Source organism: Mustela putorius, unplaced genomic scaffold (assembly GCF_011764305.1).
Source record: "Mustela putorius furo isolate JIRA1106 unplaced genomic scaffold, ASM1176430v1.1 tig00000580_pilon_pilon_pilon, whole genome shotgun sequence".
Lineage (NCBI taxonomy): Eukaryota > Metazoa > Chordata > Mammalia > Carnivora > Mustelidae > Mustela > Mustela putorius.
Window position 1 is genome coordinate 16,183,575 of NW_025421423.1, and position 14,294 is coordinate 16,197,868.

Below are 14,294 nucleotides of genomic sequence, written 5' to 3' on the forward strand. Positions count from 1 at the left end.
TCTCTCTCTCCCTTTCCAGTTCAGGCCATCTCTTCCTTCATGCTTCACTCTGCTGCAGCCACATCTGCTTTGTGTTCTTCCAGCTCACTCTAGAGAGTTCCCTCTGCCCGGAATGCTCTTAGCTTGGCTGCTCATCCCTCAGGTCAAGGCTTCAATGAGAGTCTCTCAGGGAAGCATTTTCTGATCCTTCAAACCCAGTCAGGTCCTGGTGACCTCCTTCACAGCACCTGTCATCCCGTCACTGTGACACAATCTGCCTCCTGGTTCTCCTCAGGGAGACTCCTCCTCAGCCCACTTAACGTTTACTTCTGGGGGTCTGGTCACATGCAGCTGTCTGCCTCCCGTGGGGTTTATACCTAAAGAGCAAGGTCTGTCTCCTGTCTCTACGCCTACAAGAACCAGGCTCCACATTACCTTGGCAATGATGAGTCTGGGATGGCCCTGAAGAATCTTCCCTTCCCCACTAACCAAAAATGAGCTCAGGGACCGGGGGACCGAAGGGCCAGGAGACAAGAAGCTAAGAAGCTAACATGACCAAACATTCTGGTCTGGTCAGAGCCCTGAGGCCCATCAGTGACTCATCTCCCATTAGTGTTGGGGCCTTCAGGTGGGAGTTACAGGCTCAGGCTCCTTGGAAGGTGAAGCTTTATTTATGCCTCTTCAAGCCCTGATTTTGACTGGCTACCTCCCCAAATGCTGAGGACAGGGTGAGATCAGGTCCCCAGTCAGCTGCAGCGCTGAGGAAGACAACAAGGAGTCAGAGGGGACTGGTCTCACTAGAGGAGCTCTGCTGGGGGTTAAGAATTCTACATTTTATTTTTTTTTATTTTTATTTTTATTTATTTTTTTTTTTTTAAGATTTTATTTATTTATTTGACAGAGAGAGATCACAAGTAGGCAGAGGGGCAGGCAGAGAGAGAGAGAGAGGAGGAAGCGGGCTCTCTGTGATGCGGGTCTCGATCCCAGGACCCTGGGATCATGACCTGAGCTGAAGGCCGAGGCTTTAACCCACTGAGCCACTCAGGCGCCCCCAAGAATTCTACATTTTAAAATGCATTGTATGCTTAAGGTCGGACTTGAGCTTGCTTTGGCCCTAGATTTGGGATTTGTAACTCTGCAGGTGGGCCCTTTAGGTAGGGCCTTAACTTTTACTACGGGAGACATGATGTGAGTCTTGGAAGAAAGCACTCATCCAGGGGCTCAAGCCAGAAACCCATGAGGCCATCCTTGTTTCTTCCTGTTCCCTGGTTAACAGTTCAGGCAAAACTTGCTCATTCTGGCTCCAGAACATATCCTGAATACCTCTACTTCCTCCTCTCCCCACTGCCACCCCAGTCCAGGCCACTGTCGATGCTCTGTGGGGTCTCCAAGAGCCTCCCAACCAGTCTCTTTCTTGCTTACCCTTCCCTTTTTGCACAGCAGCAGAGCGTGAAAAAGTGGAACACACATAACTTCTAGTTAAGAATCCTGCAGATCGCTTTCTACCCAATGCCAAGTAAGACCGAGCTTCCTACAGGTAGGCCTGCAGAGCCTACCTTTCCAACCTCCAGTCCTATCACCCCCTCTGCTTCCTCACCCCGCTCCCAGAAGCTCTGCCAAGCTCCTCCCACCACAGGACCTTTGCACAGTTTGTGTAATTCTTGTGGCTTCTTCTGCCTTTCCCTCTGCTCTCTGGAAGGATCCTTTCTTGTCCCTCAACCTCAGGGAGGGGTTCTGGACCACCCTCTCAAGAGACACCCTTGGTTGGTTATTCTGTCAAGCCCCTTTCTTTCCCTCAAAGCACGAATTACAATTTGTAATTGCTTTGTTTTCTTATTGTCATCTGTCTCCTGTTCTCCCTGCAGTGATTCCACACAGAGAGACAGGCTGAGATCCATCCTGCTATAGCCCAGTACCCAGCACTGTGTCGAGGCACCAAGCAGATGTTGTCAAAAATTCTCTTCAACAGAAAAGCCTTTCTGGGGGCGTCTGGGTGGCTCAGTGGGTTAAGCTTCGGCTCGGGTCATGATCTCAGGGTGCTGGGATCGAGTCCCGCATCGGGCTCTCTGCTCAGCAGGGAGCCTGCTTCCTCCTCTCTCTCTCTGCCTGCCTCTCTGCCTACTTGTGATCTCTCTCTGTCAAATAAATAGATAAAATCTTAAAAAAAAAAAAAAAAAAGAAAAGCCTTTCTGGCTTCTAGTTCTCCAACAGTCAGGAACTCTCTCTCTACTTGCTTCTCAATTTTGATCCTCAGGCAACGTTTGTGCTCATTAACAAGTTAAGTCTTCTTTGGGTCTATGGCTGAGAACAGAACAGGAGAGCTCAGGTAGCCTGCCAACATGGGCCTGTGTGGGAATCACCTTCCAGTGGAATTGAGGCACATCTCAACTCTAAACCTGGAGATGTCATTCTAGGCCTCTGTCCCGGTGCCCAGCTCTGGTGCCAGAGGCCTCGGGGTTTCTGGAGCTTTTTATGATACAAGATGTCACTTGCCCTCCTATACCCCTAATGCTCCAAGCCCCTCTGTGAGGCCCCACCAAGCCTGAGCCCTTACCTCCTGGTGGCTTTCAAGCTGAGGCCACACCAAGAGGAGGAGCTGGGGTAATGGAGGTGAGCCTCGGGGCTGAGCCAGGGGAGGGATGGGGAAGGCTGGGGGAGCCCGGGAGGCTCGCGTGGTGAGAGGGCGCAGGCTGACAGAAAGCCCCCAGGGCTGCTGGGCGCTGGCCAGCACGTGAGTAGGAAGAGGGTGTGAGGGCACAGTTCTAAAGCAGCATTTACTTTGGTTTTCACTTCTCCAATGCCCCGGGACCTTTGAAAAGTTCTAGCTATTGGTCTTGTGCACGGCCGCCATCACTCTTCCTTCAGCCACTGCAACAGCTGAGGCGTGTAGTAAGTGATGATGATGTCGGCACCTGTGGGGGGGACAGAAGCAGGAAGCGGGGAGGGGCCGGGCATCAGCTCTGGGCACACCTTCAGGGAGTCCAGGGCCAAGGAGGGGGCAGGCGGCTACCACGAAGAGGCACAGCCCGCGGGTGTCACAATGTTAAGGCTGAGCCTGCGTGCTGTGTGACCCTAGGCAGGTCATTCTCTCTTGCTGGGCCTCAGTTTGCCAATGTATAAAACACAGAGTGGGAGGAATGAGTACGTTGTAAGGGCCCTTCCCGTGCCACCCGCACGCCAACACCACCGGCTCCTGTCTGTGGAGTGATGAGCATAGGCCTGTGACCCATATCATCGCCCGCAGTTCTCCAGACAACCCGCCTCGGCTATTTGGTCCCCGGTTTGCAGACAAGGACACTGAGTGCACGCAGCTGGCTTGGCTACGGTCTCAACACCAAAAAAGTCACCCGAGGGCTCTGTTTTCTTCACTGCTGCTGCACGTTTGCTCCTGCAGCTCCACGGCCCCTCCTGGTATTTCCAGGCACAAGACTCCAGGCTGTCTCATGACTTTATTTCCCCACAAAGTGCCCATCAGCCCCATGCGCAGGTCAGAAAACCCCGGCCCAGCCTGTTTACCTGCGCGGCGGAAGGCGGTCATGGCCTCCAGAACAGCAGCCTTGAGATCAAACGCCCCGGCCCGGGCTCCGTGCCACAGCATGGCGAACTCTCCGGAAACGTGGTACACGGCAAGAGGGAGCTCAGGGTGCTGCCGAAAAGCAGGGTGGGTGGACAGGTGGAACCTCCCAGAGTGACCCTTCCGCCTTGCCCAACCTGTGAGCATCTGGAGCCCCGAGCTCAGTGTCACTACGGTTGGCAGCCAGGCCCAGCCTTTTTTTTTTTCTTTTTAAGATTTATTTATTTTAGAGAGGGGTGGGGGCAGAGGGAGAGAGAGAATCCCAAGCAGACTCCCCGCTGAATGCAAAGCCTGATGCTCCATCCACTATCTTGAGACCATGACCCGAGCCAACACCAAGAGTCAGATGCTCAACCGACTGAGTCCCCCAGGCGCTCCAGGCCTCCCCACTCTTGAACTGGGAAAGCCCAGTGGTTCAAAGGCTCTGACCAGCCCTGGGGCAGATGCCCATAGTGGTTCCTGGGCAGGGATGCGGTGGTAGGATTCCTGCTCAGGAACCCAGACAGTCTGTGGTCTCTGAGTCTGAGACCCCAGAGCCTGTGGACAAACTCACTCCTCTCCCTGGGCCCCGGCTTCTCTCTGCTCTGCCTGCTCACCTTGTCCTTCACCTCCCGCACGATGTCCAGGTAGGGCATTCCTGGCTTCACCATGAGCATGTCGGCTCCTTCCCGTACGTCCCGGGCCTAAGGGTTGAAATACTGTGTAGGGAGTGCCCAGGAGGCAAGATGGGAATGGCCCAGCCAGTGGGCTCAAGCTCTGGTCACTCACCACTGCTCGGAGGGCCAGGCCTCGTGCTCCCGGCGGCAGCTGGTAGCAGCGGCGGTCTCCAAAAGCTGGGCTAGACTGAGCCGCATCCCTGGGAAGAGGAGGCATCAGCGAGTGGGCGGGGGTGGGGGTCCAGCTTTGGGCGAATGGGTGAGGGGTTTGAAAGCAGGCCCCTGCCAATCCCCACTCACCGGAAAGGTCCGTAGAAACAGGATGCAAATTTGGCACTATAGCTCATCACTGATACCTACGGGGAGACAACGGGGGTCAAGGTTCAGACATCCCAGGGTGGAGAGACAGGGAGAGGAAGGTTGTACGCTGGGAAGCAGAATGCCTGTGGTCTAGTCCCATTAAAGCTCTGGGCCTTGATTTTCCCATGTGAGATGCAGAAGCTGGGATGGATCTCAAAGACCCCATCCAGGGCTGTTTTCACTTCCATGACTCTAGGCAGGTGTAGGGTCAGGGATGGTCCGGACTCTCTCTGTGCCTTCCCCCCACCCCTCGCCACACTCCCCACCCCTACCCTGTTGCCAAGTCCATGGGCCATCAGGGCCTCCTTGATGGCTTCCACGCGTCCATCCATCATGTCCGAAGGGGCGACCACCTGACATCCTGAGGGGTAGAGGGTGGTCTTCAGAACCCCGGGAGCCTGCTATCCACTCTGACCCGGAGTTCCTCCTCTCTGCCCAAGGCTCACTCACCTGCCTTGGCGTAGGCCAGGGCCACTTCTGCCAGCCGCTGGCGGCTCTCCTCTGCCTGGAATGCCCCATTCTTGCTCAGCAGCCCTGCAGGACAGACAGCTGGCTTTGGGGGAGCATCTCAGTCCCTGGCCCATCCACCCCGGAGGAGGACTAGGAGGGGTGGGAGGTGCAGGGAGGGAGCTCACCACAGTGGCCATGAGAGGTATAGGGGCACAAGCAGACATCGCAGGCCACCAGGAGGCTGGGGAAGGTCTTGCGCAACAGGCGGATGGCTTCGATCGCCGGAGAGTCCTCAGAGTCGGCTGCAGAACCCCGCTCATCCTAGTGGCAGGGGAAGGACAAAGAGGTACGTCTGCTATGTGAGGCCTTAGAAAAGCAGGAACCAGACCAGGGAGACCAGCTCCCTACACGAGGACATAGTAAGGACTGTCCCCATTTTGCACAGGGCACTTGACCTGTCCAGTCAGGGTGTCACACCCCTACTTAGCTTTCTGTCCCTATGCGGGTGCTGTCATCAGGCAGGGGCCATGTCCCCTCATCCTCGCCCCAGGGCCAGCACAAGGCTGTAATGAGGGCACTGTCTGTACGTGAGCTCAGCTCACCCTCACCCGGCCCTCCCTGTCCTCCCCTCAAACTCTGCTTCTGATTCTCCACCTTGGGGACCCTGCTAGGGACTCCAAAGACCAGGACGCAGCGCAGGCCCTCTTCCACCAGGGGCTTCAGCATCTCTTCCAGCCGGTTCACCCCATACCTGTGTGGAGGGGGAGCAGAGGGGCTGAAATGAGCACGTGGCAGGCAAGGCTCCCCGCACCTCACCACCCCCCACGCTGTTAAGAGCCAAGTTGCACATGGCACCAGGAGAGCTCAAGTCTCACAGTACAGAGAGGGGTGGGAATGCACCCACCAAACAGATGGGAAAACCGAGGCCCCTAGAAGCCGAGCTATGGAACTCAGCTGTGGAAGACTCTTACTGAACTCCCACTGGCAGCTCGGCTCTCCTTTGCAAGGGACTCGGCTATGACATCTCTGGTGATGAATGGGTAGCTCATTCCTTTATGTGGCTGTCTCTTCTAACTCGGGCCCTGAGAAAACTCTTTTCTCTACGGAGCTCAAGTGAGGTTCTCCAGATCTTCTACCTCTTGGGTCTGCTTCCTGGCACCTCCAGCTGGGAACTCTCTCCCTCCTTCCTCCCCTGGCCCTCCCCACCACGTCTCCTACCTGGCCACTCCTGGGAGGCTGTCGATGGGCTGTACATCATCAGGAACGTCCCTGCAAGAGCGGGGGGGGGTGGGGGTGGGCTATGGATTAGGAGCCGTGGGAAGGGCCAGTGGTGAGGGCGTGACTGGGAGGGATGGCTGGGGAGATGGGAAGGTGGATGGAGGGAGGAGTTGGGGTCCAGTGTCTGGTTCCCTGCCTGGCCAAGCCCAGGGCCTGAAATAATAGGAACAACAAGAGTGACAGTGACAACAGAGGCAACGGGACAAAAAGAACACTAATCATATGAAGGAGTCCAGTGGCTATGGACTTGGGGTTCTGAAGTCAGAAGGTCCTCTTTGCCTGCGATCCCAGCCACTTGCTGGTTGGGTGACCTTGGCCCAGTTGTACCATCTCTTTGAGCCTCAGGCCCTTCATTTGTCTTTGGATGGGTTTGTTCATTCATTCAACGAACGCTGAGTGCTTATGATGCACAGGTACTATTTACTCTCTGGAGACACAAAGTGAACAAAATGGACACAAATCCCTGCCCTCGTGGAGAGGACAGTCTAGGGGACACTATCCATACTTTCTTCCCATGACAACTGTCAGGACTGGAAGAGATAATCCATGTACGCTGCTTAGCACAGTACTCGGTATACAGCAAGCGCTCAGTGTCAGCCACTGCTATGATGAATAATCATGACTGCCACTGCGGACACGTACATAGCTCTTTGCAATCTACAGAACGTCTTCTCAGCTTCTGTCTTCTCGCAAAAGCTCAGGATGGCAGGCCAGGGTTAAAATCCTTATTTTCCAAATGGGAAGACTTGAGCTCTTTTCAAGGTTTGTTTGGTTCTGAAGACTGTTGTCCTGAACTCTCTCTCTCTCTCTCTCTCTCTCTCTCTCACACACACATACACACACACACACACACACCCCTGGCAGATCAGAGGCCTGGACCATTCCTGGGGACTCACGTGACAAAGATGGGGTAGATGAGATTGGAGGCACTGAGGGGTGTGGCGGCTGCCTGCCAGGCGCGAAGCAGTGGGTGGAAGTAGCCGCTGTGCAGAACTGATTGGGGCTGCATGGTGGCGGACAGGGGCAACGTGGAGGCAGGCTGCTGGGCACTGTGGGCTCCTGGGGCGTCGGCTGCACGCTCAGCTCTGAGGTGGGAGGGCAGAGAGCAACAAGAAGCATGTCAGACACGGCCCCTGTCCCCAGGAGATGGTCCCATACCCTGCCTGTGCTCCTCCCAACTCTTGTCTCCACCGTTCTCTGGCCTGCGCTGGCCAATCCCTGCTGGTCTGTGATAAGGTTAAGTACAGGAAGGGACATAGGCCCCTCTGGAAACTTTCTTAGCTATCAGAATCAAATAATCTAAGATTTTAGCTTGTATATTTTATGGTTTCTTTTTCTAAAATGACATTTCTCTAGCAATTCAATACATTTTATTTATTTATTTTTTAAAAAAGATTTCATTTATTTACTTGACAGAAAGATCACAAGTAGACAGAGAGGGAGGCAGAGAAAGAAGAGGAAACAGGCTCCCCACTGAGCAGAGAGTCTGATATGGGGCTTGATCCCAGGACCCTGAGATCATGACCAGGGCTGAAGGCAGATGATTAACCCACTGAGCCATGCAGGCGCCCCAATACATTTTTTTTTTTTTAAGATTTTATTTATTTGACAGAGAGAGAGCCAGTGAGAGCAAAAACACAAGCAGGAGGAGTGGGAGAGGGAGAAGCAGGCTTCCTGCTGAGCAGGGAGCCCAATGTGGGGCTAGATCCCAGGACCTTGAGCCAAAGGTAGATGCTTAACTGACTGCGTCACCCAGGCACCCCTAACACAATTTTTAAAAAATATTCTATCAAAAAAAAAAAATCAATCTGTGATGGGTTAGAAATTAGTATGAGAAGCTGACACTTGAACTTTGTTCATTCCATGAAAAAATGTCTATGTGCTTGGCAGGAATTTTAGATAAGGAGCAAGAGAAAAATCGCCAGTAATTCTATCTCTAGAGAAAAAGGTAATTCTACCTCTAGAGAAAAGCACCGTTAACACCTGGTACAGAGACTTCTTGTACCGCACAACACACACTAAGAGGATTAAATAGCAAGGGCCTGACAGACATGGACAGACAGACAGACAGACCCCCTAGAGGGGGACCACAGGCAGCCCTTTTTTCCAGTCTGAGTGCCCCCTGCCGCTCCCCAAGCACCAGCCACACTTGGCCACTCTCTGGATCGCCCCCACTCCCCGGTTCGCACCCCTCCACCCTTTATCCAAAAGGTTCGTGCTCTCCGCACCACCTCCTCACCCCTAACTCCTATCTGGTGGCCCCCTTCCCTCTCCTGCTGAAGCTTCTCGTGCCCAGATCATAATCTCTCTTACATAACAGCTCTCTGTGGTGCAGCGTTGGTGGTATAGTGGTGAGCATAGCTGCCTTCCATAACAGCTCTCTGTGGATACATTTCAGCTCATTCCAGGAGACAGAGCTTCTGCAGGGCATGGTCCGCGGTAAGCTCATTCCTGGACTCCCCTGCCCCCCAACCCCGCCTGCGGGGTAAATATTTAACTACATGAAGTACAAGACAGTGCACCCTAAGTGCCAAACAAGCGAATGTAAGACAGAAGGAAGCTGGGGCGTGCACGTGTTTCTTGAGCACCTACTGCGTGCCAGGCCCTGCCAGGCACCCGTGCACGTGAGTTCGAAGCCCTACATGCCCGGGCAGGTAGGGCTGCTGGAGGCTGTCTCAGACAGGAGCTGCCCCAAGTGAACCATGAGTCCCAAGGCAAGTTTGGAGGTTGGAAGAAGCTTGTTGGATGAAGGCCGGGTGTGGGAGGGGTGGCTTCAACTTTGTTTCTCAGATGAGCGGGTTCGGCTTGGCAGAGGAAAAGGGGAGAGTGTTCGCTCAGGAAGGGAAGAAAGGGGCCAAGGTGGGGAAGGGGAAACGGGCCGTGGGCTACTGTGAGGACTGAGGAGGCAAAGGTGATGTGTATACCAGGGAGGGAGGGGACAAGAGGAGGCCAGACTTGAGGACAGTGAAGATGAGGAGGGGGTGGGGGAGTGGCCTGCTCAGAGCCTGGCTTTAGGCAGATAATTTTTGCAGGCAGAGCAGAGCTGAGCCAAGGAGCAGAGACACTCGAACAGGAGTGGGGAGGGGAGGAAAGGGAAGGGCCTTCGTAAGGCAGCCAAGAGGCAGTCTCTTGGGGCAGAGGCTCTGAGCTTGTGTGACCCAGAGGGCAATGGAGACAGAGACAAGGCAGGAAGAGGGTGGTTGGGAGCTGAGCTTCTGGAGGTGCCTGGGGGAGATACCCAGTAGCCAAGTAGTGGGGAGAAGGAGCCACCGGTGTCTCCTTGTATGAATGGGACCTCAAGGCAAGGACTTTTTCGAGGTTACACTTAGTGAATTAAGAGGCTAAAACAGCAGGCCTGTGAGCCTGATGTGTCATCTCCCAGGCAGGGAGTGGGGAATGGGGGTCCCCTAGCACACTGATAAGGCCTTTCTCTCCAGTCTCTCAGGCCCCTTTAGTGCCCTCCCAAGCAGCTCAGGGGCCCACTTTTATCCATCCTCCTCCTTGGCAGGGTTGGTGTTATCAGGAGCCACACAGGGACCCACCCTCCTACCACACCCCCCTCCTGGCGCCAGCCGCATCATCTGACACAGAGGCAAGTCAGGTCTCCCCAAAGGTGTCCAACCCCCAGATGAGCATTCAGTCATCTGGGAGACAGAAAGTCCTGAGTGCCCATTTTGTGCAAGGTTGGTGGTCGGGGTCTGCTAGGGGTTAGCTCAGCTCAGAGAGGTTATGTCCCTTGCCCAAGACCACACAGTTGGTGAGCAAACGAGCCTGAAATTGAATCTGTTCTAGACAATGAGTACAGGGTCTTATCTACCATACCCCATAATCCTGATGAAGACTTGGTTCCACAAGCATCTCTCTACGTCTATTATCCGCCTTGTGGGTGGGAGAGATGGAGAATACACGAGAGGAAAATATACTGTGACGTTATGTGCTGGGTACTGGACTAGGTACTTTTAGATTTTATTAATTAATTAATTTTATTTACTTATGTGACAGATCACAAGTAGGCAGAGAGAGAGGAAGGGAAGCAGGCTCCCTGCTGAGCAAAGAGCCCAATGTGGGGCTTGATCCCAGGACCCTGAAATCATGACCTGAGCGGAAGGCAGAGGCTTAACCCACTGAGCCACCCAGATGCCCCAGGACTAGATACTTTTATATATATTATCTCATTTCACTGCAGAGACTGTTCCAACTTTCAGTGATAAGTAAATGGAGGCTCTGAGAGGTTAAGTGACTTGCTCCATGTCATTCTGGAGAGTCAAGTTGGATTTTGAACCTGCCTCTGATTCACTTCCCGGAGAACAACCTCTATAGCAGGACCCTGGCTTCTGGAATTCAAAGCTACATTCTAGTGGCCTCAGCTCCCCATCTGTTTTAGAAGGCTGGGCAAGCACAGGCCTCCTGCTTATCAGAAGCAGCAGAGCAGGGCTGCCTAGGAGCTCTGCAGCCCCAATTTTACCATGGGGAACGGAGGGGGGCAAGGGAGAAGGGTGAGAGTGAGAAGGAGGCTTGACTAGGGCAATTCTACTTGCATCTGTTTAGTTTTAGGGTTTAGGGAGAGATCTGCTTTGAGAAACGGGTGTCAGTGCTGAGAAAAAATTTAAAACGTTGAAAATCACCAATCCTGTTCATCTCTTAGATTCTCAAGTGGAAAATGAGGTGCAGAGAGGCAACAGGACTTGTTTGACACTGAGCAGTCAGTCAGGTGCAGAGCTGGCCTTGACCATGAGTCTCCTGCCTTCTAGTCCAGTGCCCTGTCACCTCAACCACACACAGTCATTTTGTTACAACAGGCACTTAATAAATAAAATAAATAAAACGGTCCCCGAGCCAGAGCTACCTGTTTGCAGAGCCAAATCCATGCCAAGGCTCTGCTCTGCAAACAGTCCCTCAAGACTGGGAGATTTCCACACACTTGGGTTTGGGGGGCATTTCTTCCAAGTTAAGGGAGCCTCCAAGCCACAATCCTGTGACACCTCACTGAAGACAGCAGCAAGTCACCATGAGATCCAGCACCTGTGCTCACCCACATGAGAACAGGTTAGCTTAGCTGGAAGGCAGGACAGGGCGGTGCAGAAAGAACCTTATTTAGGGGTCACACAATCCCACGTCTTTTCTGTGCTGTGTGACTTTGGGCAAGGCTGCTGGCCTTTCAGAATCTTTATTTCATAATCTATAAAATGGGAATGATACTATCAACTTGCAAAGCTGTGGAAATCAGATTAGAGATAGGAGGTACGTGCCTGGCATCAGGGAGCAGCCCAGTGAACATGTAGCTACTTTTATCACAAGGAGCAGAAGGGAGCTGGAAATATCACCCCCTACCCCAAGTCCACACAGCTGTGCCTTCTGCTCCACTCCCAGGAGGGAGAACTTTCACTCAAACCTGGTCACCGCAGGGTCTTCCCAGATATCTCAGGTGGTGTCCCTGTCTTCCAGCAGCTTCTGTGGTGAGAACTAATCTGGACAGATGCAGAGGCAGAGGGGTGGACTAGATGCTATCTATGGGAGGGCCTGTGTCTCCAGGGGTCAAGCATGGCTTCCTGAGAAAGGAAGGTTTGCAGACTGATTATGAAGGTATCTCCTTCCTTAGAAGGCAACTTCCCCAATCTGGGAGTAACTATGTTGGGCCCCAAGAGCTGCCACTGTGGGAAGGAGGGTTAGAAGGAGCTGCAAGGCCTGAATGACACCCCCACCACCACTATCATGCTGTGCTCTGCTGAGGATTTCAGAGGCTGTGCTCTTGGTGCAGACGGCTGGGAGCTGCTGCCAGCTCTGGCAGTCCCGGCTGCTAGCTGGGGAGGAGGCAGTCAGGAGGGCCACCTGTGGTGGAAGGTGACCAAGGCTGAGAAATCCAAAGCCCCAGAAGGCCCAGGATAGCAGCTGTCAGGCAGTTCTGAAAGGGGACCAACTAACTCCCTGTTTATTCAACCCGCATTTCCTGAATCGCTACCCATTGGTCTGCCCCAATGCTAGATACAGGGGTTAAAGAGAAGCATGAGACCCAGGCCTTGACCTAGGGCTTTGAAGAGCCCAACCTTTTCTGGGTTTAGCCATCTGGAGCTATAGGGAGAATCTGCCAGTTCCAGACTCCTAGAACATCTTGGCTAAATGGATCCTTAAAGCTTGTTGATTACATCATTGAAATTGATGGTGAAACTGGTCTCAGAGAAAGGCAAACACTAGCTCAAGATCAGGCAAGAGGTCAGCGGCAGATCTGGGGCTAGAATCGGGGTCTTCAGAAGCCCAGTTCTCAGTACACACCTTGATACTTCAAGTAGATTTCAAAGCTGTGCTTACCAGCAGAGGTGGGCTTGTGGAGAACTCTGGCTGAAAGGGTGCTGGGGGAGGAAGGAAATAGAATGTTGACTCTGGACTTGGCTGCAACTGGCAGCCTGATGGCTAAGTATAGGTTTTGGACTCTGCAGACGTGTGTTCAAATCCCGATTCTGTCACTTTCTAGCTGAGCGATCTCAGTTTCTGCACCTGGTAAATGGCGATTTGAACGGACCGCAAGGTCTGCTGTAGACTTAATGGGCCAATGGATGTGACCTATGTTTAAGTCTAGCACAAAGCCTCTGTTACTGCCTTCACTTCCCTCCCCTGTCCTTCGAGGCACTTTGGGCTCTGTACTGATGGAGAATGCCCTAGGCGTCTCCAAGGGAATGGACCCCAGAGAGGGGAGGCAAAGCCCAGAGGCGAGCCCCCAAACGTACAGCTACGCGGGGACCCCAATCCCGACTGCAGCAGGGCAATCTAAGACTCCAAACGGGGGCTCCACAAGGACTCTGTCCCCGGCTGCACCGCCGGCGCTTCAGGCGCCCACGGCACGTTGGGACCTGGGGACAAGAGACTCTTGGTGCCACAGTCCCCTCCTCCAAGTCCGCCATCTCCCCGAGTCCGCTCCCCACTCACCTGGTTCCTCAAGGGCTCCCAGTTGCTGCTCCCGCCACCACCGTAGTGCGTTCTACTCTCCCGGGGCCCACGTGGGGGCGGGGCGGCTCACCCGGAAACAGCTCCCCCCCCTTGCAGCCCGCCCCGACCAGCGTGCAAGCCACACCCCCTGCGAGCACTTTGCCTGCGGGCTGGTCAACTCGGGCCGCGGCTCCGCCCACGCCCCCTCGAGGCCTGGCCAATCGGGTGTGCGGAAGGGCGGGCGGGTCCGCGCCCAGCCCCTCTAGGGGCCAGAACTTGAACGGCGGAAGGCCCACCGGAGCCCACGTTGGGGCGCAGGGGCGGTGCGGGCGGGGTCCCTGTGAGTCCGGCTCCGAAGCGATTACACTCTTTGGCGTCCTCCTCTTCCCAGCCTAGCGCATACTTGGCGGTGGTTAATTGTTGAAAGAATAATCGGGTGTCAAGGACATTAAAACAACACCTTAATACCTAACACAATAGCTAAGTTCATTTTTGCAGACTGAGTATTTTAAAGCTGTTGAGTTCAGCACCAGGCTGCCTTCCAGGTTTTCAGAGAAAATTAATTCCAGAGTAATTACTCAGGGCCAGCTCTGTGCCATGGATTGAGAGATGTGATGTGAAAGACTCCGGAAAAGCTCTTGAGTCTGATAGGGGCATCAATTTGACTAAAGGTCTGTGCGGGGGTTTGGTCAGAGTCTGTGCAGGGGCCGGAGGGAACTGGTGAGGCTTTTGGGGCTTGGGTGACCTAGTAGTATTGGGAGGGTGAAGTAGGGGTGTAGATCCGTACCCTAGCCGAGGAATGCCTTTATAAAGATGCATCAGGGATTGGAGAAAAACTGACTCTGACTTGCTGAAGAGGCCAGTGGGCTGGTTATTACACTTCCTCTAAGATTTTATTTCTCAAAATTGGTACTCCAAACCTGTTTTATACCTCTTTATATTTCAAGTTAAAGCGGCAGAAAGGCTTAATGCGTGCTAGGGAAATATGACCTGTGTAATTTCCAGCTACTAGAGTTCTGATCTGTGGTCAAATAAGGGAAATGGTGGAAATGAAGTCATATTTTTTGTGCATTTGA

General features: G+C 53.7%; 1 protein-coding gene across 4 annotated transcripts; it reads right to left on the minus strand.

Annotated features, from left to right (window-relative positions):
- Nucleotides 1-1,812: 1,812 nt before the first annotated feature.
- Nucleotides 1,813-13,323, minus strand: ALAD (aminolevulinate dehydratase). 4 transcript variants are annotated; one of them, XM_004747841.3, is made up of 13 exons: nucleotides 13,219-13,319; nucleotides 12,604-12,644; nucleotides 7,194-7,382; nucleotides 6,238-6,288; nucleotides 5,674-5,770; nucleotides 5,205-5,340; nucleotides 5,020-5,103; nucleotides 4,842-4,930; nucleotides 4,510-4,565; nucleotides 4,322-4,409; nucleotides 4,150-4,236; nucleotides 3,496-3,625; nucleotides 1,813-2,891 (listed from the first exon to the last, which is right to left on the minus strand). In XM_004747841.3, the coding sequence occupies exons 3-13, from the start codon at nucleotides 7,304-7,306 to the stop codon at nucleotides 2,830-2,832; spliced, it is 993 nt and encodes a 330-aa protein (XP_004747898.1). In that variant the 5' UTR covers nucleotides 7,307-7,382; nucleotides 12,604-12,644; nucleotides 13,219-13,319; the 3' UTR covers nucleotides 1,813-2,829. The 4 variants fall into 4 exon arrangements, with proteins under 4 accessions (XP_004747898.1, XP_004747899.1, XP_004747897.1 ...); XM_004747842.3 differs by having other exon boundaries at nucleotides 12,568-12,644; XM_004747840.3 differs by lacking the exon at nucleotides 12,604-12,644 and having other exon boundaries at nucleotides 13,219-13,323.
- Nucleotides 13,324-14,294: the final 971 nt, after the last annotated feature.